The sequence below is a fragment of the Sarcophilus harrisii genome, chromosome 3, assembly GCF_902635505.1.
Source record: "Sarcophilus harrisii chromosome 3, mSarHar1.11, whole genome shotgun sequence".
Taxonomy (NCBI): Eukaryota; Metazoa; Chordata; class Mammalia; order Dasyuromorphia; family Dasyuridae; genus Sarcophilus; species Sarcophilus harrisii.
Genome location: NC_045428.1, coordinates 358,350,142 through 358,377,788, shown reverse-complemented (window position 1 = coordinate 358,377,788; position 27,647 = coordinate 358,350,142). Strand labels below are relative to the sequence as shown.

Here is a 27,647-nt window from a genome sequence, read left to right as displayed (position 1 = left end):
TATGAACAGTGCAAGATAGCACTTTATATTCAAAGATGCTCAGCAAGTATTTATCTGTACAACCATCAAGTGCCAAAGTCTTTTCCAAATAGTCTAACAAATTATTGATTCCAATTTATTCTCTTGTCTCCTAACCATCTTCATAAAGATGCAAGAGCATACCAATCTAATATTACACTTTTACTAAAAAAAAAAAAAAAACTCCAGCAGTTTTCCCATTGCCTAATGAATAATAAACTACTCATTTCATTTGGCATTCGAGACCCTTTTCAATCTGGCTCCAACCAGCTTTCCTGCTTTAATTCTATTATTTCCATTTACCTTCTCTGTGTTTTAATCCAACAAGATTATTCTCTACCTTACCCAGTCTTAATTCAATGCCTTTGGCTTATGTTGACCCTGATGTCTCAAATAGGCTCCTCCTAGCCAAAAACTCCAACTATTTAAAGTCCTCCCGTCTATCAAAAAAACAACACGGGTACCTAGTCCTCCATGAAATATTTACTGACACTCCAATCCTTGGGCAGAAACAATCTCTTTTTCCTCAAATATTTTATAGTACTTTGCCCAAATCTTTCTTTTGTATTGATTTAAATCCATCTATCATAATTAGTTGTGTACATATCATTCCTTCCTATCAAATCTGCATATTTTTTGAAATACATACACACACCTTTTTGTATTCTTCAGTGTCTAGCCCAGTACACCTTATAGTAGATGCTATTTTTTTTAAACTCCAATTTTCTCCCTAAGTCCAAACTATCACTGATAACTTTCTTATAACCTTCAAGCCTTAGCAATCCATTATGTATGTCTCAGACATTTCTGTTTCGAAAATCTACAGTGAGCTAGTCACTCTGCCATTTCTAACAAACTGATGCAACACTGTTCTATTTCACACAGAACACAAAGGGACTGGATATGCTTCCTTTATACAAACCTAATAGAACTGTTCTTCCAGACTCATCTTTCACTTGACCTCAAAAGCACCAGCAACAGTAGAAGGCTCTGGGCTTCAACACAAGAAATCTGAGCTGTGAATATGTAGACTTGCTTCATACTTGGTACATATAAGTTGCTTCCAACCAATATTAATGTCCAGAGCTAGGAAAAGACTAAACTGAATACTTCCCGAGGGTATAAATATTTAAGAATGCATATTCCTATCTTTTATATTATTTATAAATTTTGGACAAAATGTTGAATTTTTCCAGTTCAATTTACAAGAATAGGAAAGACAACACCAATGAACATTTACAGCTCTAATTCACCTAGTCAGGTAATTACCTGAGAAGTAGCACACTAGATACTCCACATATTTGCTGAGGAAATAAGTATCTGAGCTCAATTTAGGCAGTAAAGAATTGAGAAAAGGCAGTCTATTAGTCAACACATGTAATGGGCTGAGGTTTGAGTTGATGCACTGAGGTCCCAAGTACATGAGACTAAATAGTAATTGGACTATACTCTATTAATATACATGATTGGATAAAGAATGGTCCCTGCCCACTCTCTGTGCAAGTCCTGATGTGTTGTAGAGGAAATGACAATTTTGGTGGGTGGAGGCAGAGAGAGGAACAGGAAGAGAAGCTGGGGAGAGATTGGGCCTGGGTTCCTTTCTCCTAGCTGCTGGTCATGTGGCTGTGGGTCTAGCTAGCTTCTTGACTCAGCTGCACACATTGCTATCGCCGATTCTCTTCCATCTCCAATCCTTCTTCACTGAGAATAAAGACTGACGATTTTCCCCTAACCTGAATTCCTGACTCCTGCTGATTTTAAAATACACGATCTTCACACATACATATTAAGCTCTTATGACATGCAAGGTACAATGCTAAGTGCTAGGGAAACAAAGAAAGGAAAACAAACAGCTAAAAACAACTAAGGAGCTCAAAGTCTACTGAGAAAGACAATATACAAACTATATATATATATATACACACACACACACACACACACACACGAATGAATGAGATATATAAAGATAACTAACAGAATAAAGGCACTAGCATTAAGGGAGACTGGGAAAGGCACCTTATGGAAAGTACAATTTTATTTGTGACTTGAAGGAAGTCAAGGAAGCTTGGAGGCAGAAAGGAGAAGGCAAGAATCTCAGACATAGGGAATAGTTAGCAAAAATGTAATTAGAAGTTGGAATGTTTTAAAGAGGGATAGCAAGAAGACTGGAAAAGATAAGAGGAGGTCAGGTTATGAAGAACTGTGAATGCCAAACAGATGATTTTATATTTGATCCTGGAGGGGAGAATATTATGGTCAGACTTGTGCTTTAGGAAGATCAATGAAAGCTGAGAAGATGGAATGGAGTATGGAGAGACATGAGGTAAATAGAAATAGAAAATAGAAAGCTAATGCAGTAGTCCAAGTATTAAGAGATGAAGGGTTATACTGGGTGGAAGTGTTATAAAAGAGAAGAGCCCATATCTGAGAGATGCAAAGGTGAAAACAACAGGCCTTAGCAACAGATTGGATTTGGGGAGTAAGAGATGAGGAGTCAAGAATAATACCTACACTAAAAGCATGGGTCACTGGAAGGATAGTGGTATTCTTGAGAATAATAGGATAATGAAGAGTTTGGGAGGAAAGATGAGTTTGGTTTTGAACATAATTGATTTTAAATTGTCTAAGGGACATCCAGTTTAAGATGTATAATAGACTGCTAGATAAACTAATGAAGAAGTCAGAAGATTGATTAGGATCACCAGCACAGAAATAATTAAATCCATGGAAGCTGATGAGATGACCAAGTGAAAGATACAGGAGGAGAAGAAGGTCCAGAATAAAATCTTGGTTGACAGCCAGAGTGAACAAACATGACTTGTATAAAAGACCTGGCAAAAGAGACTGAGAGGCAACAGCAAGTATGTTGAAGAATTGGGAGAAAGCATTGTCATAAAAACCTAGAAAGAAGAAATAACAAGATTACCTGCCAGCTATGGGAGGGGGTGAGGGGAAAGGAGGGGAAAATTTGGAACAAAAGATTATGCAAGAGTCAATGTTGGATTACCCATGCATATGCTTTGTAAACAAAAAGCTTTAATAATTAAAAAAACATACATATCAAGAAGATTATCAACAGCATCAAAATCTACAGAAAAGTTAAAAAAGATGAAGACTGAGAAAAAGTCTGGAAATTAAGAAATCATTAGTAACTTAGAGCAGGATTAATTTGAATTGTAAGGAAGCCAGACTGTAGAAAGTTAAAAAGAGAGTGAAAAGAACATAAATAGAATTATCAATTATAGACAACTTTCTCAAGGAGTTTAGTCACAAAAGAGAGGGATGATAGCAAACTATGGGATGATAGCAAAGCTAGATAGATCAAATGAGGGTTTTTGAAGATAGGAGACATATGGGCATATTTACAAACAGCAAGTACACAAGAAGAACCTAAAGGTAAGTGAAAGAGTGGGAATAACAGAAATAGCAATTTGTGGGAGAAAACTGAATGGAATGGGACTACTTGTGTATATAGAAGAATTTGCTTTGGTAAGGAGAAGGTCCATTTCTTTATATAACAAGATAGCTAATGTGATGAGACAGTGAATCAATTAGGAAGGTATATGAGAAGTGGTCAGTTATAGTAAGGGCCCAGTTGAGATTATATAATATAAACTTGTGGTGGATCCAGTCAAAAACATTTTGTGATTTTCCCCTAGTGCATGGAACAGTAGTAAACAGGAGGCAGGAGAAAGACTAAGGCCCAGTAAAGTAAGATCAGACAATAGGATAAAAAAGGCAAAAGACTCAAGAGCACAATTTAAAACTGAACTAGTTCACCAAAGATCCAAAATAGGAAAGGGAATAGAATAGTCAGTCAGTGTAGCAGTCATCTCAAAAGAAAAGAAATGAGGGACTAAGAGATAAGAGGTCACGATGAGGACAAAGAATAGGACTAGGGCTTGCAAAGCTAATGGAGAAGTGCAAGGACAACAGATTAGGATAAGATTATGAAATTCCAGAGTTCATAGACATAAATATGGAAAATCTCAGGGTAATGGTAAGATTAGCTTTTTATGTTGCTGAGCTAAGGTAAAGAAGTAGTCATATGAATAAGTTGAGGAACCAGAATGTTAGGGTGTTTGAGAAAGGAGCAAACATATGTTCTAATATTAAGAACATGTTGAAAAGGACAAAAAGAATATGAGCGAGGCAATGAACTCACTGAAGAAAGAAGGGAAGTGTTCTGGCTACTACAATTTTGACCGGCTGGTAATGATTGAATGAACCTAAAAAAAGAGAGAGAGAGAGAAAGAGAGAGAGAGAGAGAGAGAGAGAGAGAGAGAGAGAGAGAGAGAGAATATGCTACATGATGGTGTAAGAGAATATGCCTGGAAGTGGCAAGGGAGAAGAAGAAGAATCTAATTCCCCAGTCTCAATCAGAGAATCAGAAATGAGTCAAAGTGCAACTAGTGCTGGAACGGGTAGCCAAGTAGTTTATGTCAATAGGAAAGAACCAAGTCTCACTGAAAGTCAGATGACAAAAGGAGCAGGAAAAGAAAAGCTTTAAGAAAGCAGGTTTATTACCTACAAAGCAAGGATTCCAGAGCACAGTGAAGAAGTGAATAATTTTAGAGTGAAACTTTGGGGTGGTTGATTTGAGGGGAATCATTATAAGGGAGAAGGCAAGAAAGATAAGAGAATAAAGTCTGAATATTGATAGCTGAAGGTTCCAAATCATTGGGATGGCTAATTATGGGAAGAAACAGGTAAGCTGAAGCTTTCTTTCCCAAGATGTTTCAAGATTATTTTCCTGCATATTAATTAATATTTAGCATCTACTTTAAATAAATCTTGTATCAAGAAAAGTTAAGAACCAAAAAAGAATTTTAAAGAAAGAACTAAAATCCGATCTTTCCTGTGCAGCAAGATAAACTGTATAAATATGCATACATATATTGTATTTAACATATATTTTAACATATTTAACCTGTATGGGACTACTGCCATATAGGAGAGGGGGTAGAGGGAAGGAGTTGAAAAGTTGAAACAGAAATTTTTGCAAACTTGAAAACTTGTTGAAAAATTACCCACACATATGTTTTGTATATAAAAAGCTGTAATTAAAAAAAAAAAAAAAAAAAAAAAAAAAAAAAGATAGGAGAACTACCTAGCAAAAAAACTGGAAATTGAAAGGATGCCCATGGCTCAATAGACTGTAGTCTGATGAAGTATTATTGTTCTATGGGAAATGATGCTCTCAGAAAAAAAAACAAAAATCAAAACCTGGAAAGTCCTCTATGAACTCAAGCAAAGTGAAATGTACAGCATATAAAGTAATAGCAATGTTCTGGGATGACCAGCTGTAAAAGACTTTGTTATTCTTAGTGGTATAATCATCCACAACTACTCTAAAGGACCTATAATGAAAAATTCTATCCATACTCAAAGAAGGAATTGACTGTGTCTGAAAATACAGACTGAAGCATTCTTTCTCTTGCTTTCTTTTTTTTTTTTTAAACTTAATTTTTCTTGAGGGTTTTTATCGTGGGAGATCTGTTTTCTTTCACAACTTGACTTTTAAGGAAATGTTTTACATAACTTAACATGTGGTTTCTTAATTGTGGGTAGGGATAAAAGAGAACCTAGAACTCAAAAATGTTAAAAAACAAATGTAAAAAAAATTTTGTTTTTGAATATACCTGGGGAAAAATATTAAATAAATTAAAAAAAGAAAGAAAGCAAGGAGAGCCAATTAGCTACGTGATATGCTCATACTACAGAAGTAAATTCTTACCTTTCCATGTTAACAGGTGGTGTGAGCACTTTGGCTGCTTCAGAGCTACGTTTGCCTGCATTGGAGGACATAATGGTTTCACCTTCAGATTTTAGTTTGTCCACAAAGTTGTCTACTTCTTTTCCTTTGGCTCCAAGTTTCAAAGCTTTGCTTGGTCCTGAAGGTCTAAAAGGAAAGATGAATGGTGAGATATTAGCTGCCTTAGAAAAAAAGTCACTACACAGAATATCTGAGCTAGAAGGGACCTTAGAGATCTTAACCAACTTTTTACAGAAAAAGAAACTTGTGGCCCAAAGAGGTTAGATCAAACAGTTAACTAACAGCACAATTGAGGACTAGAACCCAAGACTCTTAATTTTAAGCAATGACTTTACAAGTAACTGTGGTAGAGGGCAAAGAGTCAAGAAGACCTGAGTTCAAATCTAGTCTCAGATACTTACTAGCTATGTGATGCTGGGCAATCCTTTAATCTATGTTTGCTTCAGTTTTAATTTAAAACAGGGATCTATCTTGCAGGGAGGTGGTGAGATCAAATGAGATATTTGTAAAGTATTCAGCATAATGCCTGGCACATGGCAGGCTAATTTTCCCCTTACTTAGTGCATTTCCCATTACAGAACACTGCTTTCTTACTATTGGATCAGTAATTTAATCACCACTAATTTCCTCAGAAGCCTTTGTTAGGGTGAATGCCCAAGACCCAAAGATTGGCCTTGAGAAAGATAATTAAGTTTTATGATAGAGAGGCCAATAGATTAGATTCAGTTAAAAAACATGGATTTAAATCTTAATTCCAACCCTACTATGAGACCATGCTATTATACTTCTAATGAGCCTCAATTTTCTTATCTGCAAAATAGGGATAATATATGTAATATCTATCCCTCATAGGATTATTGTGAGGCTCATATGAAAAAGGGCTTTGCAAACTTAAAAGTGTAGGTGCATATTTATAACTAATTTTACTATTTAAATCAGTGGTTCTCAAACTCTTTTTCTCAGTGTCTTTACGGTATGAACAACTATTGAGAATCTGTCCAAAGAGTTTTTGTTTATATGGGTTACATAATAGATATTTATCATATTAGAAAAAAACTAATTTTGAATTTATAGACCCTCTGAAAGGATTTCAGAGACCCTCCAGGATTCACTGAACCTTTGAGAACCACTTTGAGAACCACTGATCTAAATAAACATTGTTAAACTTAAGAGAACATTCTTAATGAAACCAATTATCAAAGTTATTGTGAATGATGTGTTTCCAGGAAATAAAGATCCATGGATATAGCTATATGTGCAATACTGATTAAATTTCTACACAGAATTGTCTATAAGGAGCATCAATACTTAAACATACCCCCAAATGAACTATTCTGGAAATGGGATAAATGGACATTAACTTATCAAAGGAACACTTACACAAAAGGAGAAACAATAATATTTCTCCCTCACCCCTATATTATGTGGTCAAGTTTTACGCTGCATATTATTCCATCATGTCATTCTTTATCATTAGCTTGTCTAGGTGCCAGGTACAAGCATAAAAGATATATGCATAGAGTCTTCATTTGGCTTTCTAGGGCTGCTGGTCCCACACCAGACTTATACCTGGCTGGTGCAGGTGCCACTTTTGTTTTTTCTGTTTCAATGATAGTCTCTGTGATCATGGCAGCTGTGCTACCACCAGAAACTGCTGAGCTTCCAAATCCTCCAAAGCCTGGTGCTTTTTTGCCCTGTCTCTCAGCATCTCTTCGGGCTTGTTGTAACTCCTTTGCTTTACGCCTCATCTCCGCCTTGGCCTCACGTTCCTGAGTCTGCAAAAAAGAGCACATATGGATCCAGCAATGAGAGAATAGTATCCAGAATCAACTAAAGGTACAAAGGAAAAGGGAAAAGCAGAATAATCACTGGAAAAGATTAGAAGACACAGCAAACACTTCAAATTGACAAAATCTCAAAGGAGCAGCAATTTACCTCTCGAACTGCCCGGAACACCTTCTCCTCGTGAGAGTCCATTTCTGTGAAAGTCCTGATTTGTGCCAGGTTAACATTCTCTCGGTAACCCAGGGCAACAATCTCATCAAAGGCAAAAATCAGGTCAAAGCAGTGCTCAGATATCTCATTTTCTTCTAAGGCTCGGCAATATTCAGGGATCTGGTCATTGATAGTAGTGATAAAGAAAGAAGATATTTAGAATTTAGTCAGGAGTTATCTTCCCAAGTTCCCAGAAACATAGCCAAATCTACTAGGCTTGAGAATGTCCCCAATCTGAACCCTTTTCATCCCCCTTGTTAGTTTTTCCTTTTGAGAAGCTAATTCTTATTGTCACAAGACATCTCTCACTTGTGGCTCTTGCATAAATAAAAGTAGAACTTGCTGTCTAAACATATATCACTAAATAACTATCAGAAGATACACATAATGGCTAATTAAATATTTTGTTCAAATTATACACACATATACACATGCAAATTTAAATTTGGCAAAACAATCATGAACTAAAAGCATGATTCCTATAAAGTCCTTGCTAAGTTTTGTTTAAAAGCATTTCTTGGAAATTCTCTGGTTACATAAATTTTCCTGGCAGAGAATAAAGTTCTATTAAAAAAAAGTAAAGAACCACATATTGTAAAGACATAATCAGCAAATAATTTTTACAGCTGTGTTTTTACTTTAGGTATGAATTCATACAAGTTCTCTCCAAAATAAGAATAAATTTCTCCATTTTGAGCACTGATAGACATCAACATATTGGCCAGTTTGTTTTAAATACCAATCTGTTCAAATAAAGACCTATTGTATTGTTTCTTCTCCTCAGATTTTTTTTAGGTAGGATGAGTTCTTACAAAGAGAGAAAGATAAGTAAAAAACTAAATCTGACACTACAGAGAGAATTTTACCACTCTAGAGAAGAGCCGTAGAGTCTCCAGGTCCTCCAGGATGTTACTATTTTTGGTGGTGATCAGAACCATGTACAGCTTCTCCATAGGTTGATATACGTATCTTACACTCTCTGTCTCAACAAACGTGTGTTGCTTTCCAGTGTTCATAAGCTTGGGGAAAGCTGCCAGCAACCCTTCAATTCGAGTCCGGGTCATTTCCACAAACTGTCTAGAGACTATAGCTTTCCCTGCTTTTGTGCAGACAGCTGCTGCCAACAGCACCTAGGAAAAATACAAGCATAAGTATAATTATTTCAACTTAACTAGAATGAAATGTTGAAATGTAACCACCTAAAGAGGAAATTGTTTTCAAATATGCTAGCCTTCAATTTATATTGTCATTTTAAAAAAAGGAGTTTACATTCTCAGGGTCCTCAGGGTGTGGATAATTCCTGTTAAGGGAAAAAAAGTCCAGAGATAGTTCATTTAGATAGTGATTTAATGATAAGAGTCATAATGAAAATACTCATCTAAATTCTAGTCCAGAGCTCTTGTTAGTGAAGTAATAAAATAATAAAGTAATAAAGCAGATGAAGCTAAAGATGACAGGAAAAGATAATGACGAATGTTGGAGGGAATGTGGGAAAACTGGGACACTTATACATTGTTGGTGGAACGGATCCAACCATTCTGGAGAGCAATTTGGAACTATGCTCAAAAAGTTATCAAACTGGATACCCTTTGACACAGCAGTGTTACTACTGGACTTATATCCCAAAGAGATTTTAAAGGAGGAAAAATGTTGGAATACACGGGAGAGCTGTTGGAATACATAAGAGCCACGTGACAGTGACTGCTGGAGATCCAACTCAGAATGGATCTCCTCATGAGAACATGATACAAGGAGACTGAGAGGTAGTTGCTGTTGTCTGACCTGACCTGAGAGGCCGTTGCATTGTCTGACCACTCTCCTCTTCCCTCTGCCTCCAATTTATCTCATTCCCAGTCTGCAACACCTATATCAGCAAAGGCTGCCTTACAACTCCTTCCTTCAGATGTTATGATCCACAGTTGGGGAGGCTCTAGAAGAACTGACCTGTCCTTTTAATAGGAAAGGAACCTGTATGTGCAAAAATGTTTGTGGCAGCCCTTTTTGTACTGGCTAGAAACTGGAAACTGAATGGATGCCTATCAGTTGGAGAATGGCTGAATAAGTTATGGTATATGATTGTTATGGAATATTATTGTTCTGTAAGAAATGACCAACAGGATGATTTCAGAGAGGCCTGAAGAGAGCCACCCATACCCAGAGAAAGGACTATGGGAACTGAGTGTGGACCACAACATAGAATTTTCATTCTTTTTCTTATTGTTCACTTGCATTTTTGTTTTCCTTCTCAGGTTTTTTTTTTTTTTTTTCTTTCTAGATCCCAACTGTATAAATATATATTTATATATTGGATTTAACATATATTTTAACATATTTAACATGTATTGGACTACCTGCCATCTAGGGGAGGTGGGGGGAAGGAGGGGAAAATTTGGAACAGAAGGTTTTGCAAGGGTCAGTGTTGAAAAATTACACATGCATATGTAGTGTAAATAAAAAGCTATAATAAAAAAAAAGAAAAAGATGAAGCTAAAATGAGAACAAAAAGAAATTAACACTACTAAGTTTGTTTTGCAACTTAGTGAACAAGAAAAAGAAAAATTTATTTCTGGAAAATAAGATCTCTCTGTGGAATTTTTCACATACTGCCAGACAGTGTTGGCTGATTCTACTGCAGTGTGTCTTTTCACTTTAAAAAAATTCTTTTTAACGAAATGGCTCACAGAGTACACTAAGGGATATGGACATAGTCAGTCAGGAATGAAAGTGAGGTTTAAAACAAAAGATGGCAATCAACCAATAAGCATTTATTACTGGTCTACTCAATGTCAGGCACTAGGAATATCAATAAAAAAAAAAAAAAGTTCAAGTTTTCTCAAGTTTTAACTCAAAAAAAAAAAAAAATTGGGGGGTGGAGAAGGGAGTGGAGATCTTTTATTTTTGATATCACCAAGACTTGTAAATTCTATCTTCATAACTTTCACTCTTTTATACAAGGCTGCTCTGCTCTTCCATTGGGCCACCACTTTAGTGTAATACTTTAATATCTTATTTTTTCAATAACTTTCAGGTAGGTCTCCCAATTCCAAGTTTCACTACTCTAGCTATATTTAACTCTACTGCCAAAGTGATTTTAAAGTACAGGTCTGATCTGTCACCACCTCACTCAATAAACTCCAGTGACTCTCTCAAATATAAAATCTTCTGGCTTTTAAAGTTCTTTATAAGGTGGCCCTTACTACTTTTCCTAGTCTTCTTACACTTTACTCCCCTCCAAATACTCAGCAATGTGGGCCTCTTTCCTATTCCTCCCACATATCAATCTAATTCTCACCCTGCGCATTTTTATGCACAGAATGTGCAACATTCTCCTTCTTCCTCTATACCTCCAGGCTTTCTTCAAATTTCAGCTAAAGTTTTATCTTCTGCAAGAAGCCTTTTCCAATGCTGTGTGCATGTATGTATGTATGTATGTATGTATATATATACCTAGTAGTTGAATGTTGTCTCTTTTCATTAGAATATGAGAATATGGATTCCTTAAGGGCAGGGATCTCTTTCTTTGTATTCTGAGAACTTAGCACAAGGTGCAATATATAATTAACACTTAGTAAATGACAGTTAACTTGACTTTAATTTCCTAGTATTTTTTTTTTACTCCCTCTCCAACTCAAAGAGCTATTACTATTAATAAAGAGAAAAATTAAAATAGAAAAATGAAAGCATTTCGGATTAAGATTAACTAATCAACTGAATTTGACCCATTATCTCAGTATCTTTGTGAAGAAAGAAAAGTATATTTTTTTATGTAATGGCCAAGTTTGATCATTATGATTACATTGTACTGTTCTAATGTTTTTGTTGCTATTGCTCCATTGTTCTTTCAATTTACTTTGTCCTGGTCATTGTGTAATTGTTTTCCTGATTCTGTTTACTGGAAATAAATAATTTTCCAATTTCCATATTCCTTTTTGGTGAGTTCCCTGACTCAGACATGTGTAGCACTTAGCTCTGCTGAACTCAATGAATAGAACCTGAAAAATTTTGAAGTCTATAATTTCTGAAGCCAGAATGGAGGTCTGACCTAGATAAAATAAAAGCTTAATAGCAAGTTCAGACATTTCCCCTTCATCTTTTAATGAGAAGTACAGTATTTAAACTCCATCTTGTGCCCTTTGACTTAAACCTTCTACCCATTTCATTCAGCCATGATGACAATCTGCAAAGGAAGAGAAATAATCTCAAATAGCATATAAGTCTAGACACTGAATTGTGATCAAAACTTTGCAGCTTTCCTAACAACTTTTTTAGAATCTGGCATTTCATGAAACAAAGCACACCAGGAAGAGGAGACCTTAATTGCCATTAGAGACAGTAGTAAGAAAATTAAGTACAATGTTAACAATTTCTTCAATGAAGTAACCCAGAGTAACCAAGTAGAGTTTACAAAAAGACCATTTTTACATTTTGGAAGCCACAATGCTAGAAAACAACCTCTGAAATATCAACCACCTGCTAGCATTAAACAGTCTTCTCAGCATTATGTTACCTCTCTCCACATAGGTGAGCCGTTTCAAGAAATTGGTACCAGGTAGTGCCTGAGTGCCCCTGCAACTCTCAAATTCTTCTATTCTATTAAAGTCAGTCAATTCACATAAATATTTATAATATCAGCACACTACACTACATATTAATTATAGGAGAAAGTACTTCTTATTCATCTAAAAATAGTGTAATAAGATTGTTTGAGGAAAAATTACAATCATTTACCTCAAAGCAGTAAGGTAGCAGACAATCCACATACAAGAGATATTAGACTTAACTGCTTACTGCACAAATAATTTACAAATTCACGGTCCATTAGAACTGGAAGAAACCCAAGAGATTCCATTTTTTCCATCCTGATTTTTATAAAAGAAACTGAGGTTTAGAAAAGTCAAATGATATGCCTATGGTTATACAGTGAATAGTTATTGTTTAGCTTAATGAACAAGGATTTTTAATTTTAACAACTGATTTGCAATTTGCACACAGGTCTCAAGAGATCAAACTATCAGCTTCAATGTGAAAACTACTCAAAAATCAAGTAAGTACAAGTTTAGTGGAAAAGTGACTTAAAGGAGCAATGCAACCTCATGAAAATGAGTATGTTTTTCATTTGTTTTCTTTTTTTACAACTTTCTTCTAGTTCTTTTCTTCCCCCTGAAGCTTAATTTCAAATATCCCACCTATCTTTCAGGTTTAATCTCTAACCGGATATACTACTACTACTTTTTTTTTTTTTTTTTTTTTTTGGCTGAAGCAATTGGGGTTAAGTGACTTGCTCAGGGTCACACAGCTAGGAATTGTCAAGCATCTGAAGTCACATTTGAACTCAGGTCCTCCTGACTTCAGACCTGATGCTCTACCCAGTGCGCCATCTAGCTGCTTCCTAATCAGATATACTTCTAACTAGTATCAAACTTACCTTTTATATACAATTGAAGGAGTTAGGTTCACAAGAATCTAACCCTTTGGGGTTAGAATGTTTTGCAAATTAGTCAATTCTTACTGAATTTTCAATAAGGGTAGGGTTAGTTTGACAAGCTAACATTTAGTTTACTCCTTTCCAAAAAAAAAAACTGTTGGCATACCTTTTTCTGACTTGGGAGATATACCTTTATTTTACCATCATTCAAAAACACGACTCAAAGGAACCTCCTACTACATTTCCTAATATCTTTCTCAAAGGTAGTATTAAGACTAGATTAGATTGGTCTGGTAAAGAGATCCAATGATTATTTTTGGAGGGTTTAGATATATGATCCATTTGGTGAACTTCTTGGTGTAGAAACTCACTTCCATCTCATCAATTTTTTTCACAGGGCATATAGGAAGTACCTTCATTCTAGTCATCATCTAATTCCCAGACAACTGTTACAGTGACTCAGATTAAATGATACATGCTTAGAAAGTACAAAAGTATCTTTATATTTGTCAAGAAGGAAAGCAGCTCATTGGTGTACAACATCAAGCAGCACAGTATAGAAGAGATTCCGATTTGAAGTTAGCCACAGTTTTTATCCTAGCTGTTACTTATTGCCTACCTGTATGACTTGATACAAGTTACTTCATTTTTCTGGGACTCATATGTAAAATGATGGGATTGGACCAGCTTACTAAAGTGCCCTCAAATTCTAAATCTATTACCCTATGCACCATAGGTCATGTTGTTCTACACAACCCTTCCTGGCCCAAAACAAGTACTCTTTTAGCCACTTTTCTGCAAACCTTTGCCTCTACATCTTCCCCACCTCCACTTTCTACCTTTAGTTTGAAAATAAAATAAAATCATCACAATAATTTCTAGAAATGATTTTCCATAATTGCTCTATGATTCTACACATCATACCAGCAGTTTCTGCAACCAAATCACCTCTTTCTGGCCACCATGTTTGCAATGTTTGTTGTTTTTTCCTTTTGGAATGCAAGTTCCATGAAGTTAGGGAATGTTTAGTATTGTTATCTCCATAGTAAGTGCTTAATAAATGCTCTTTCTTTAATTCAACAAGTTTGTTCTTCCTTCTGGTCTTTCTCTGCTTTTAATCTGCTTGATATTTGTACTTAGTTATGTTCCACATCAACCAATCCAGCTATCATTTAGGGTTTGTTTCAATTTCAATACAGCAAAGGTTTTTAATTTAAAATCCATGAACTACTTAAATTTTTTTTTTTATCGATTCAAAAATATTGTGAGAAGGGGTCCCATAGGCTTCATCAGACTGCCAAAGAAGTCATGGCACACCACAGAGTAACTTACTTTAGTAAGAATCTAAATTAAACAAAACTAGCTAGTGTGCCACAATCATTATATAGAAACCAAGCTGTTAAATCTTTTTTTTTAATTTAATTCTTTTGTTACATTATAAGCTCTAAAATCTCTCTCTCTCTCTTTTCCCACCTGACACTGGAGAAGGCTACCATTTGACATACATACATACATACGTACATGTAAAAACATACTGTGCATAATTCTATTTATCAATTCCTTTTATGGAGATGGATAGTATCTTTGTAGTACTTTGAAGCTGGTATGAGTTTAATACTAAGAATGATTTAATCATTCACAGTTATTCTTTTAATTCTTTACTTGTAAAGAACAGAAAAGAGGCTTGTTTTAATTGGCCCTTAGAGTATATGTAGCACCTTCATTTTGGAAATATCATTGTAATAGTTTGTGTGTAAAAGAGATTACAAAAGGGAGAGACTCAAGATACAGATACCAATTAAAAAAATTAATACAATGGAAGTACTAAGTTGAGAGAAGGGATAGAATGTGAGATACTGTGGAGAAGTCAAAATAACAAGATTTGACCGCTAGGATAATAGTTTAATTGAACTGCAAACTCAGTACATAAACATTGCAATTATGAAAATAAAAAAACTTAATGTGTTTTTAGACTGTATCAGAAGAGTCATTGTCTAGGACTAGAAAAGTGAAAGTTTTGTTGCACTCTGTTCCAGTCAAGTCATGTCTGGCATACTATGCGCAAGTCTGACTATTACATTTTCACACAAGTCTGGAGACTATTACCTTATCAAGACTGGTTGAAGTAAATGGGGATGTTAATCAGGGAAAGAAAAGATGGGGTGAGGAAGAGAACATGACAATGGTCTTTAAATATTTAAAGGTCTGACCCAGGGAAGAGGGATTAGACAAATTCTGTTTGGCCTCAGAAGGTAATCTAGGAGCAAAATTTAGAAGTTTCCAAAGCGAGCCATTTAGAATCCTAAACAATTTCTAAAAATTGGAGTGATACCAAAATGGAATGGGCTATCTTAAGAAGTTATAAGTTCTTATGAGCAAACGTTATTCACCCCTTTTCTGGTTTGTTATAGAAGAGATTTTTGTTTGGGTATGAGTTGAACTAGAGGGATGTTAAGATCCCTCCCAGTTGAAAGACTATTAAAGTGTGTTATAAACACTGTGTTATATTCTATAAGCCCCCCAAAAGTCTTATAATAAAATACTACACAAATGATAACTATGAGTTATTATTGTTTGTAAGCTAAATGTTTAAACCTGATCTATCCAGAAGACAAATTTTTAACACTACTTCTCCTTCCCTGACCTCAGGTTGCCCGGAGGGGAGCACCCCTAGATAGGAATTGGAACTGATAGGATTCATTCTAGGGATGGCTCTGGGTCTCAGTTAATACAACACAATCAGTGATTTCCAGTTTTCCTAATCAAGCTTCTGTTTATATAATACTTTGAGATATGGGCATAAACAAAATTAGATATTTAATCAAACAAAACTTTTCATAATGTGTGTGTGTGTGTGTGAGAGAGAGAGAGAGAGAGAAATTTCTAATTTCACTGGCATAAGGAACTCCAGTTCTAGAGGTGCCTAAGGACGATGAATTAAGTAAGAGACTTGTCCAGGATCAAACATGCAGTATGTGTAAAAAGCAGAAAACCTGAGCCCAGCTCTCCTTGACCTCCGAAATACCTCTATTACCTATATTTAATAATATTAAAACATTTATATTCAAATAAGTAAGCAATAGTTCCTGTTGTAATTTGAGCTTATTTTTCTCTCTTCAATTCTCAGTGACAACAGAAGGGAACCACCCTTTACATAATAGCTTTTTACAAACTTGAAGACAATCTCTAGAATTTTTTCCTTTTAAATTGCCAGAATTCACTTTTTCCAAAAACATGATCAGCAAAAAGCTGAGGACAAATTAGGATCTAATAGCAAACCCTTTCTACTCAGAAATATTCCAAATGATTTGGAAGCAGTAACATAAAAAACAATGGCTAAAGAATCAGGATACTTGTTAGTAACTATCTGTAGATCTTTGGGAAATTTACGTAATCTCTTGGACTTTTCTTCATTTGTAAAAAGCCAGAATGGGGCTAGATCACCTCTAAGGGCCCTCCCAGGTCTAATATACCACAATTCTAAGCATTTTAAAGTTTAATAGTAGCAAAGGTAAGTTGACTCCCTAGTATATGCATTTAAAATCTACTATTCTAGGGGTAAACATTGGATCCATCTATTTACCCGAGAGTTAAGTTCCAAGAAGACATATCATTTAATCAAAGCAACTCATAGATATCTGACCCATTACCTCTCCATTCACTCCTAGTAAACATCTAATCAAGGATAGTGACGTGGCATACTTGATTAAAAAAATATTATATGCAACAAGCAAGGCACTATACATATAAGGGTACAATTCCCCAATTTTAGTCCTTATCAACAACTTTTGACACTATTGACCCCTCTCTCCTACTGGATACTTCTTCAGTTTTCATGACATCACTTTCCTTTTCTGTTTCTTATGGTAGATCACTAAGTCTCTCCTTTCCACATGGATGTGCAGCCCAAGGCACTGTCTTGAACCCTTTCCTTATCTCTCTTACTAATTTCATCAGCTCTCATCAGTTCAAATATCTTTATGAAAAAGACTCCCAAATCAATATGGCTAGCCCTCATCTCTCTTGAGTTTTAGTCACTTAGATTGCTAATTGACTTTGGTATATCTTCATCTAGCTGCTCTGACACCTCAAACTCAACATTTCCAAAACAGACTCCAATACTCTTTTCCTTAAATCTAAATCTATTTCTTCTGAATGGATGTCCATCAGTTGGAGAATGGCTGAATAAATTGTGGTATATGAAAATTATGGAATATTACTGTTCTGTAAGAAATGACCAACAGGATGATTTCAGAAAGGCCTGGAGAGACTTACACGAACTGATGCTGAGTGAAATGAGCAGGACCAGGAGATCATTATATACTTCAACAACAATACTAGATGATGACCAGTTCTGATGGATCAGGCCATCCTCAGCAACGAGATCAACCAAATCATTTCTAATGGAGCAGTAATGAACTGAACTAGCTATACCCAGAAAAAGAACTCTGGGAGATGACTAAAAAACCATTACATTGAATTCCCAATCCCTATATTTATGCACACCTGCATCTTTGATTTCCTTCACAAGCTAATTGTACAATAATTCAGAGTCTGATTCTTTTTGTACAGCAAAATAATGTTTTGGTCATGTATACTTATTGTGTATCTAAGTTATATTTTAATATATTTAACATCTACTGGTCATCCTGCCATTTAGGGGAGGGGGTGGGGGGGGGGTAAGAGGTGAAAAATTGGAACAAGAGGTTTGGCAATTGTTAATGCTGTAAAGTTACCCATGTATATATCCTGTAAATAAAAGGCTATTAAATAAAAAAAAAAAAATAAATCTATTTCTTACAGGGGTACTTCACTGATTAATTCTAATCTCCTTTGTAATGCTGGAGTCAAGTCTTACTCTATTACTATCCCCAATCAATTGCCATAGTCTATCGGTTCTCTCTACAACGTATCCATGAGGTACTTCACATGTGAGGTATTTCACATACCTCAGTTTAAGTTCTCATCATTTGTATTTTTGCAATAGCCTCAAAATGAGTCTTCTGAATCTAATCTCTATCCCCTTCGTTCTCATCTTCCACAGAACCACCAAAGTGATATTCCTAAAGCATGGATCTGATTATGCTCAAGAAGTTTCAGTGACTCTTTATTGCCTCTATAAATGAAATATGAACTCAACTCCAATATTTAAAACCTTCCACAATCTAACTCTAGCCTATGTTTACAGACTTATACCATAGAACTCCTCCTTTAAGCATTCTACATTTTAGTTAAACTAGCTTATTTGTTTTTTCCCAAACATGTCATGCCATTATTTCTTCTATGACTTTACACTGGTTATCCTCAATACTTGGAATATTCTCCCTTCTCATGACATTTTCTGTTTTTGAAATTTCCAGCTTCCTTCAAAGCTTAACTCAAATATCATCTCCTATTCAAAAGCCATCCCTAATCCCCCAATCTAATTAGTAGTGCCCTCCTCACTCTGAACTACACACAAATCTATATAAATGCTATAATCTACCAACAGAATATAAGATCTTTGAGGATAGGATTGTTTCATTTTTGTATTTATATCCTTTGTACATAGCAGAAGCTTAATAAATGCTTGTTGAAAGCTAATTTCAGAAAACCCCAGAAAGACTTACATGAACTGATGCTGTGAAGTGAGCAGAACCAAAAGAACACTGTACACAATAACAAGATGTGATGATCAACTGTGATGAATTTGCTTCTTTTCAGATGCAGTGTTTCAAGGCAATTCCAATAGACTTGGGATGGAAAATGCCATCCACATCAAGATAGAGAACTATGGAGACTGACTGTGGATTGAAGAATACTATTTTCACCCTTCTTTTGCATTTTTTTTCCCTTTTGGTCTGAATTTTCTTACACAACATGACAAAAATGGAAAATAAATTTAAAAGAATTGTACATATTTAACTTATATCAGATTGCTAGTTGTCTTGAGGAGAGAGGAGGTAAGGGAGAGAGAGAAAAAAAATTGCAACACAAAGTCTTACAAAAATGTACATTGGAAACTATCTTTAAATGTATTTGGAAAAAGAAAAAGAAAAGAAAAAAAGAAAAAAACTTTGCTGAACCAAACACTTATAGCTTCTACCTATTCCCTGATGCTTTGTTAACTCTTTATTCCCAAAGAATTATATACATCAAAGGAAAAGTTGATTGCTTCCAATTTTGACAAGTCATTTTCTCTTCTTAATTAAACAGTCTGTGATAGAAACCAGTAATAGCCATAGTTATTTCAAGTCTGATCTCTATAACCTTTAAAGAAATTGGATATTGTCTTCTACCCTTTTACGAAATACCTGCACAATAAAAGGAGAGAAAATATGATAATGAAACATACCACATATTAAAAATATAAAACATTAAAAAAAATCCTCTACAACAGGAGTTTTAGGCTTCTCATATTCTTTCCACTCTTATAAGAAAAAGGAAAGCTAATTGAGGGTAAATAGAATTAAGGCAGAGCACAGTATGTAGAAGTGGAAAAATTTGTTCTTGTCTACATGTCATTGTCCCATAAGCAATGAAATTCTATCCCAAGTATCTTTCCAACTTTAAGCCAAACATTTATTGGTTCCTGAACAAAGAAACAGTAATTAGTAAATCAAATAGAACTGAACTCAGAAAAATCTAGAAAGACCTATGTGAATTGATGCTGAGTGAAATAAGGAGAACCAGGAAAACACTGTACACAGTAACAAGATTATGTGATGATCAACTATGATGGATTTGGCTCTTCTCAACAATGCAGTGATTCGAGAAAATGTCAATATTCTTGGGATGGAAAATGCCAATCACAGCCAGAAAGAGAACTATGGCGACTGAATGTGGAATGAAGCACAGTATTTTTACCTTTGTTTTTTTCTTTCTTGTGGTTCTGCCCATCTATTCCCCTCCCCATTCCAGAATGACTTTTCTTGTACAATATGAAAAATATGGAGCTATGTTTAAAAGGATTGTACATATTTAACTTATATCAGATTACTTGCTATCTTGGCGGGGGCAGGGGGAGTAAGGGAGAGAGGCAGAAAAATTTAGAACACAAAAGTTTTACAAAAATGTATTATTGAAGACTATGTTTACATGTATTTGGAAAAATAAAATACTATTAAAAAATACAAATGGAACTGAAGAAAATTTTCAGCTTTTATATTTTTTAAAAACAAAAAGCACAGAAGCAGCAAATGCAATAGTTCTATATTTGCTATGTTATGTAGCAAAGGGAAATAAAAAGCAATAAATATCATGCAATATAGTCAGAAATTCCCCTAATAAGTTGAGATCATTACAAATCCCAAATTTAGCTTATTATTAACTAAAATTTGTTGGATTTAAATTTATAATCATTCAATATTAACACCACTATATAATCCTTTAGGATTTATACTAACAAGAAACCTCAAAAGTGCTTAGTATAGATAATCTATATTATCTAAGGTAACTCTCCTACCTAAAACAAGTGATTGATGTGCTATCTCCCAGAATCCCCTTGAATTTGTGTTATTAAAGCTAAAAAAGGTAGAAGGGGATCATTTTAATGTGTAGTAGGGGAAAATGGCAGTTAAATCGTATAGTAAATAGAACATTGGGACCTGAAGACAGAAAGATTTGAGTTTAAATCCTATTCAACATTTACTCACAATATAACCTTAAACAACTCACCAAACTTCCTCCAGCCTCATTTCTTCATCTGTAAAATGGAGATAATAAAAGTACCTACCTCACAGAGTTGGTATGAGAAACAAATGAGATAATATATACAAAGTACTTAACAAATCTTAAAGTCCTAAATAAGTGTTAACTATTAATAGGATGAATTAATCCTATTAATTAATCAATAGAAAGGAGAAGGAATCAAATGCTAATTCCCCCCCCCCCCCCCCCCCCCCGGCTTATTAGATAGTCGAGAAGGAGTAGTATAACTAAACTAAATCTCTGGGTGTTCATTCAGGACAAAAAAGCAAACTGGACCAGAAAATATCTAGGATTTATCTTGTTGTAAAGCCTATGATGACATGGAAGAAGGGGGGTTGGGGAGGTGAAGAGAAGGGGAGGGAGATTGGAGTCAGAGAACCTGGATTTAAATAGTGCCTGAGTGTCCTTAAGCAAGTCATTTACCTTCTCTGAGCCCCCAATTCCTCACTATAGAATGAGTAAAGATCTCACTCAAAAAAAATCTATAATCTTATGACCTCCTATGAAGGTGAGCTCACTCATGAAGTAACCAATTTCATTTTTCTGATTGCTCTAATTATTAAGAAGCTCTTCCAAATATCAAGATTAAGTGTGCCTCCATGTAATTTTTATTCTTTGTTTCTACTTCTCCATTCATATTCATACAGTATGATTATCTTACATGAAAGCCACCTTCAAATATTTGAGACCAATATTTGTGCTCCTTCTATACCTTTTTCCTTCCCTGAATATACTAGCCTGTCAATGTCCTTCTTAAAATGTAGGACCCAGAAGTGAATGTGATATTCCATATGTAGTCTCATTGGTACAGAATACTCTGGGAATACTACCTTCTAAACAATATGTTAACAAATATTTATTAAGCCCCTAAACATGCCAAAGGGCAGCTAGATGGGGCAATGAAAGTGTTGAGCCTGGAATCAGTAACACTCATCTTTTTAAGTTCAAATTTAATGTTTGAAACTTATTAGATGTGTGACTCTAGGCAAGTCACTTAGCCCTGTTTGCCTTAGTTCCTCATCTGTAAAGTGAGCTGGGGAAGGAAACAGAAAACCACTCCAGTATCTTTGCCAAGGGAACCCTAAAATGGGGTCATGGAGAGTCAGATGACTGAAAAAGACTTAAAGAACAATCAAAAAACATGCCAAATACTATGATAGATACTGGGGATTCAAATATAATGAATGAAATAATCACTATTTGCAAGGAGTTTACATTCTAAGAAGGAAGATAAATACACATATAAATAGAAAATAAATATAAAGCAGGTAACTAAAAAGGAGTTGGGACCCTAGTAGTTAGGGATAAACAGGGAAATTTTCATATAAAAGACAGTGCTTGACCTGTTATGAAAGAAGAGAGGAACCCAAAAAGATTGAGATACAGAGGTAATAACATACCTAGAATGGGAGACAGCCAGCTAGAACAAAGGCCTGGAGATAAGAGAAGGGAATATTATTTGAGGGGAACAGAGAGAAGGGCAATTTGGCTGGATTGAAGAGGAGTAACAAATAAAAGGATGGGCAGATAGTTTAGAACAAGGCTGTGAAAGGCTTTAAAAATTAAATAAAGGAATTTCTATTTTATCTTAGATATTATGCTTCTCTTAAGGTCACCTAAAATCACATTAGCTTTTTGGATGATGTCACACATTGTTGACTCACATTGAGCTTGTATTCCATATAAAATGTTTTCTAACCTAGTCTCTCTTTGAAAGTACAGGACTATATTTTTGTGGTAGCAAAGAACTGGAAATTGAGGAGATGGTTTATCAATTGGGGAATGGTAAACAAGTTGTGGTATAAGAATGTAAAAGAATACTAATATGCTATAAGAAATGATAAGCAGGCAAATTTCAGAAAAACCTGGAAAGACTTACATGGACTGAGATGAACCAGAAAAACTCTATACACAGTAATAGTAACACTGTGCAATGATCAAATATGACAGACTTAGCTCTTCTCAGCAATATAACGATCCAAGACAATTCCAAAAGAATCATGATGAAAAATGCTAGCCACATCCTGAGAAAGAACTATAGATTCTGAATGCTTATCAAAGCATACTACTTTTTTTTGGCCTTTTTTCCCCCCTTGTTCTGATTTTTCTTTCACAACATGACTAATGTGGAAATATGTTTCTACACATATAGCCTGTATCAGGTGCAATTTTATTAAGCAGAATTAACTAAAAATCTATGGTGTCTATTATAATAATTTTGACTCATTAATTTGCAAAGTATTAAAAGGCAAACGAAATCGATCACTTCTACAATGGAATCATCAAAGAGAACTTAAAGAACTTTAACATTAACATGTTTTCATTCCAAGATTTGAGCCTTCTTAAAGTATATGGATTTTGTTAAAGAGATATATTATTAAATATGTTAGGTTAAATTAAATCACTCATCTAACGGATTCCTGGGAAGCTGCTAGATGGTACAGTGGATAGAGCACTAGCCCTAGAGTCAAAAGAATATGAGTTCAAATCCAGCCTAACATACAATACTTACTAGGTGTGTGACCTTGGGCAAATCCCTTAAACCCAACCGTGTCTCAAAAAACAAACAACAACAAAAAACAAAAACTCAACCCTGAACATCTTGAAACCTGAAAAAACATTAGTTCTATAAGAGGCTACTTATGGAAGTTCAATAACTCTTTAAATACTCAGAACATCCCTTCAGAGATTTAGTTTCCTCATCTGCAAAAAACAAACAAAAACAGTTAAGTCTAGGTGGCTCTTCCTGCTCTAAAGCTATAATCCTACAATCACAACCATCTCCTTTTCTTAATCTCTTTCACCAAACTGAAATGACACAACAATAAGCATCTATATCAAATGCTTTCTATGTATAGAGCATTCTGATACAAAGATAAATGGGAACATTAAAGTCTGTCCATAGGAGAAAGATGGAAAAGATGGATGATTATCATCTTCCAAATATGTGAAGGCCTTTCATATGGAAAGGAATTACCAATATGGTATGGAGTAGTTCCTGTTCTCAGTTTAGTTGTACAGGAGTAGGCACAACATTTATACAGACAAGTAAATATAAGACATTTTGAAGAAGCAGAAAACTATTAACAATTAAGGGGGACCAGAAAAAATTTTCTATAGAAAATTGAAGAAATTGAAGAAAGTCAAAGATTTTAACAAGTAGAGGTAAAGCAGTGCTTTTGAAGCATACAAGAGGACTTGTGTTAAAGTATGGAGGCTAGAAATGGAATGTCTGGATTTTTAGAACAGGTATCTACACAGAGCTCTCATTTATCTGGGATTTTTGATTGTGAAGCAGGGCCCAGTGTCCACAAATTGAGGTGGAGCTGATACACAGACAGGGTCCTAGCCTAGGACTGCACAGATTTAACAAAACATCTACTATACTACATTCAAGGAATTACCATTCTATAAGTAAAGACAGAATGAAGGCACTGTATTGACCTACCAACAGCACTTAGGACTCTAGAGAAAGTTGTAATTATCCCCCCCCCCCCAAAAAAAAACAAAACATATTTGCAACATATGGGGGTCATGCATGATCCAGATATATCATGCTAAAGTATATATGAACATGAAAACTTTTCATATATCAGACTCATCTAAACATACAAAAAGTGCAAAATGTACCCACCATTCACTTGACATTCACTTTACTTATCTTCTGTCAAATCCTACTTTTTATTGATAAAAAATGCAATTCAGTTGTCTTTCTAAACAAAGATTTCAGAGATATTAGTTTCATATCAGTTTGAAAGATAAAACTTTAAAACGCTAAATTCAAAGCACTAAAATTTTACATTCAGAATTAAATGCACTGAAAATAGCTAAAAATGTGGGCAGAAGGAAGTGTAAAAATCCCCATTCAATATTTGTGTCTACTGGAATTTTAAAATAACACTTTTTTTCTGGAAATTGCATATAATGTTGACTAAGAATATCACAAAGAATTACTGTTTTATGTAATATATTTAAGTTTTTTAAAGTCTAAGTAACAACTTTCCTCCAATCTCACTAGACTGTCAGCAAAGCTTGATTACTTTAATCAGCATCAAATCATATTGTCACATCTCCATTAAGATAGTTTAAATCAGAACATTAACATTTTGTTAAATAACACGAAAAATGATGATGGAGATGAAAGCATCAGGTTTCTAAAACAGCAATATGGAGCAACTAAATTTTAATTTAAAGGTGTTACTAAAAAACAAGTGTGAGGTGACTGAGAGAGTATTCTCACGCAAGCAATTTATTAAAATTATGTATTTTTTTATAAACGGCATTTCCACACTAGAACATATAATCAGTCTCTCTGGATGATAGGGAGCGGGGAGCCCTGGGATCAGCCCTATACTTGTTTATTTTTTAATCTATTTAAATTGAGATATTAACCTATTTAAATATCTCAATTTTAAAAATAGGTAAGGAAAGTAGCAGGCTGTAAAACGAAGGAGGTTCTGGAGGAGCAAATGACACGACCTCTCTACATCTAAGCTCCTCCAGGATGCCTGAGGCCTGGTCTTCTACGTTTCTACGAACCCAACCGGACACTCTGAGTGCTGACTTGTCAGTCAGTGGGTTCTGATCTTTCTCTGCAGGAATCAGTGGGAAGGAAAGGAAAAAGACCTTAAGGTAACCGCAACGTAGCGAAACCTGGCGCTTAATACGAGGCACCCTTTCACTGTACTCTTTTCCTACGCTAAAAATCACAACCAACATTTATATTGAAGCACCTAACGGGGATGGGGCAGAGATCGATGGTTTAAAGGGGAGTGTGGGGGGTTCCACCAAGTACTCCAGCAGAGTCTGGCAGGGAGAGCAGCCCTTGAGACGGGCAGCCTCGTCCAGCCCAGCGCCCGCACCCGCTCACATCTCCCCGGAGGGTGAGAGGGCCTGCAGACGAAGGCGACAGGAGAGGCCAAGAGGGAGGCCCGGCCCGGGCTCCGTACTTGGGGCAGGGACACAAGGTCCGGGAGACCGCCCGGAGGCTCCCGGCGGGACGCAGCCGGCCCGGCGTCCGGACAGCAGCGGGACCCTCGGGGAGCTCCCTTAGGCCTCACGGAGGGCCCGGCCTGGGCCGGCCGGGAAGCATTGTGCCCGCCAGGTCCCGAGAGGAGGGCCGGGCCGGGGGTGCACAGCTCGAGGCGGGGCCGGTCCAAAGGCAAGGCCGGCTGGCTGGCCCGGGAGAGGGGCCGCCGGGCTCCCGGGGATCGAACTGGGGACTCATCTCGGACCTTACCATGATGAAGGCGGTGGTGCGGCGAGCCCGCGCTCCACTGGGCAGAAGGTTGAGGGACCCGGGTGGGGAGGACCGGCCACTCTGGACCTGCCGCTCCCCTGACAGGAGCCGCCGCCGCTTCTCTTCTTGCCAAGATGGCGGCCCCGAGCCACGTCTCCAACCGGAAACGGCGTGGGTCAAAGGGCAGGAGGCGGGATCAATGGGGCACTAATACCCGCCCACCTAGTCTAGTCTCATTTGAGCTCACACCTCCGGGCTGCCTCCTAACCTGGAGTAAAACACGCCCTCTCTCTCGGTTCTCTTCTTGGGTCCGATTTTCCCACGAACACGTCTGGGCTCTGTGGCGCTTTACTATAGCGTATTCTTGTTTGCTCACTACTTCATTTCACCCCCTGCTTCAGCTCCATTTGTGATTCAGTTCAGTCCTATTTAATTCATTTCAACAAACATTTACTAAGTATCTATAGTGTGTATTCAAAGCACTATGAGAGACAAAAAAAGCAGTCTTCGAGGAAGCTGAGAAAGAAGCGTATTAGACATTTATATTCTGTTTCAGACTTTAGAAAACTTGCGGGGTGAGGAGAGCAGAACCCAGAAAACAACCAATAAACAATTTTGAAAGTGATTTCCTTTTTTTTATTATTATAATAACTTTTTATTGACAGAACCCATGCCAGGGTAATTTTTTTTACATCATTATCCCTTGCACTCACTTCTGTTCCGACTTCTCCCCTCCCTCCTTCCACCCCCTCCCCCAGATGGCAAGCAGTCCTATACATGTTAAATATGTCACAGTATATCCTAGATACAATGTATGTGTGCAGATCCAAACAGTTTTTTTGTTGCACAGGGAGAATTGGATTCAGAAGGTAGAAATAACCCGGGAAGAAAACAAAAATGCAAACAGTTTACATTTATTTCCCAGTGTTTTTTCTTTGGTTGTAGCTGCTTCTGTCCATCATTGATCAATTGAAACTGACTTAGGTCTCTTTGTCAAAGAAATCAACTTCCATCAGATTACATCTTCATACAGTATCGTTGTTGAGGTATATAAGGATCTCCTGGTTCTGCTCATTTCACTTAGTGCTTTCCATTGAATAAATGTTTATCATAGTAAAAGATTTGGGAAGTATGATCAGCAAGATGACTAATCATAACTCAGAAGTTTCTTGAAACATGTTACCGCCTCCATTTTGAGGTATATCTATATATATAAATATGCATATTATATGTCTATATAATATCTAAATTACAAAATGTAATAATATATATTATTATGTGTATTTTATATGTATATTATGTATATAACACACATATATAGATATATATCCATATACATTTATATATGCATGCATATGTGGGTATGTGTGTGTATTGGTATCCAATGTGGAGTTTTACTTAACTATACACGGTCTGTAACAACGATTTTGTTTTTTCTTACTTTGGGAAGGGAGAAAGAAAAAGTGGATCTTTGTTTTAAAATAAAATTTATTTTTCTTAAAAAG

At 35.9% G+C, this 27,647-nt stretch overlaps 1 protein-coding gene across 1 annotated transcript in view; it reads right to left on the bottom strand.

The window, feature by feature from the left end:
- The window catches only part of ARCN1 (archain 1), a 35,906-nt gene extending 9,596 nt beyond the window's left edge, over positions 1 to 26,310 (bottom strand). Inside the window, exons 1-5 of the mRNA XM_003764147.4 lie at positions 26,143 to 26,310; positions 8,656 to 8,919; positions 7,730 to 7,909; positions 7,364 to 7,569; positions 5,756 to 5,920 (exon numbers count right to left, since the gene is read on the bottom strand). Coding sequence (XP_003764195.1) covers positions 5,756 to 5,920; positions 7,364 to 7,569; positions 7,730 to 7,909; positions 8,656 to 8,919; positions 26,143 to 26,145 — 818 coding nt within the window. The 5' untranslated portion in view covers positions 26,146 to 26,310. The remainder of the gene's footprint in view (positions 1 to 5,755; positions 5,921 to 7,363; positions 7,570 to 7,729; positions 7,910 to 8,655; positions 8,920 to 26,142) is intronic.
- Between the last annotated feature and the right edge of the window lie 1,337 nt (positions 26,311 to 27,647).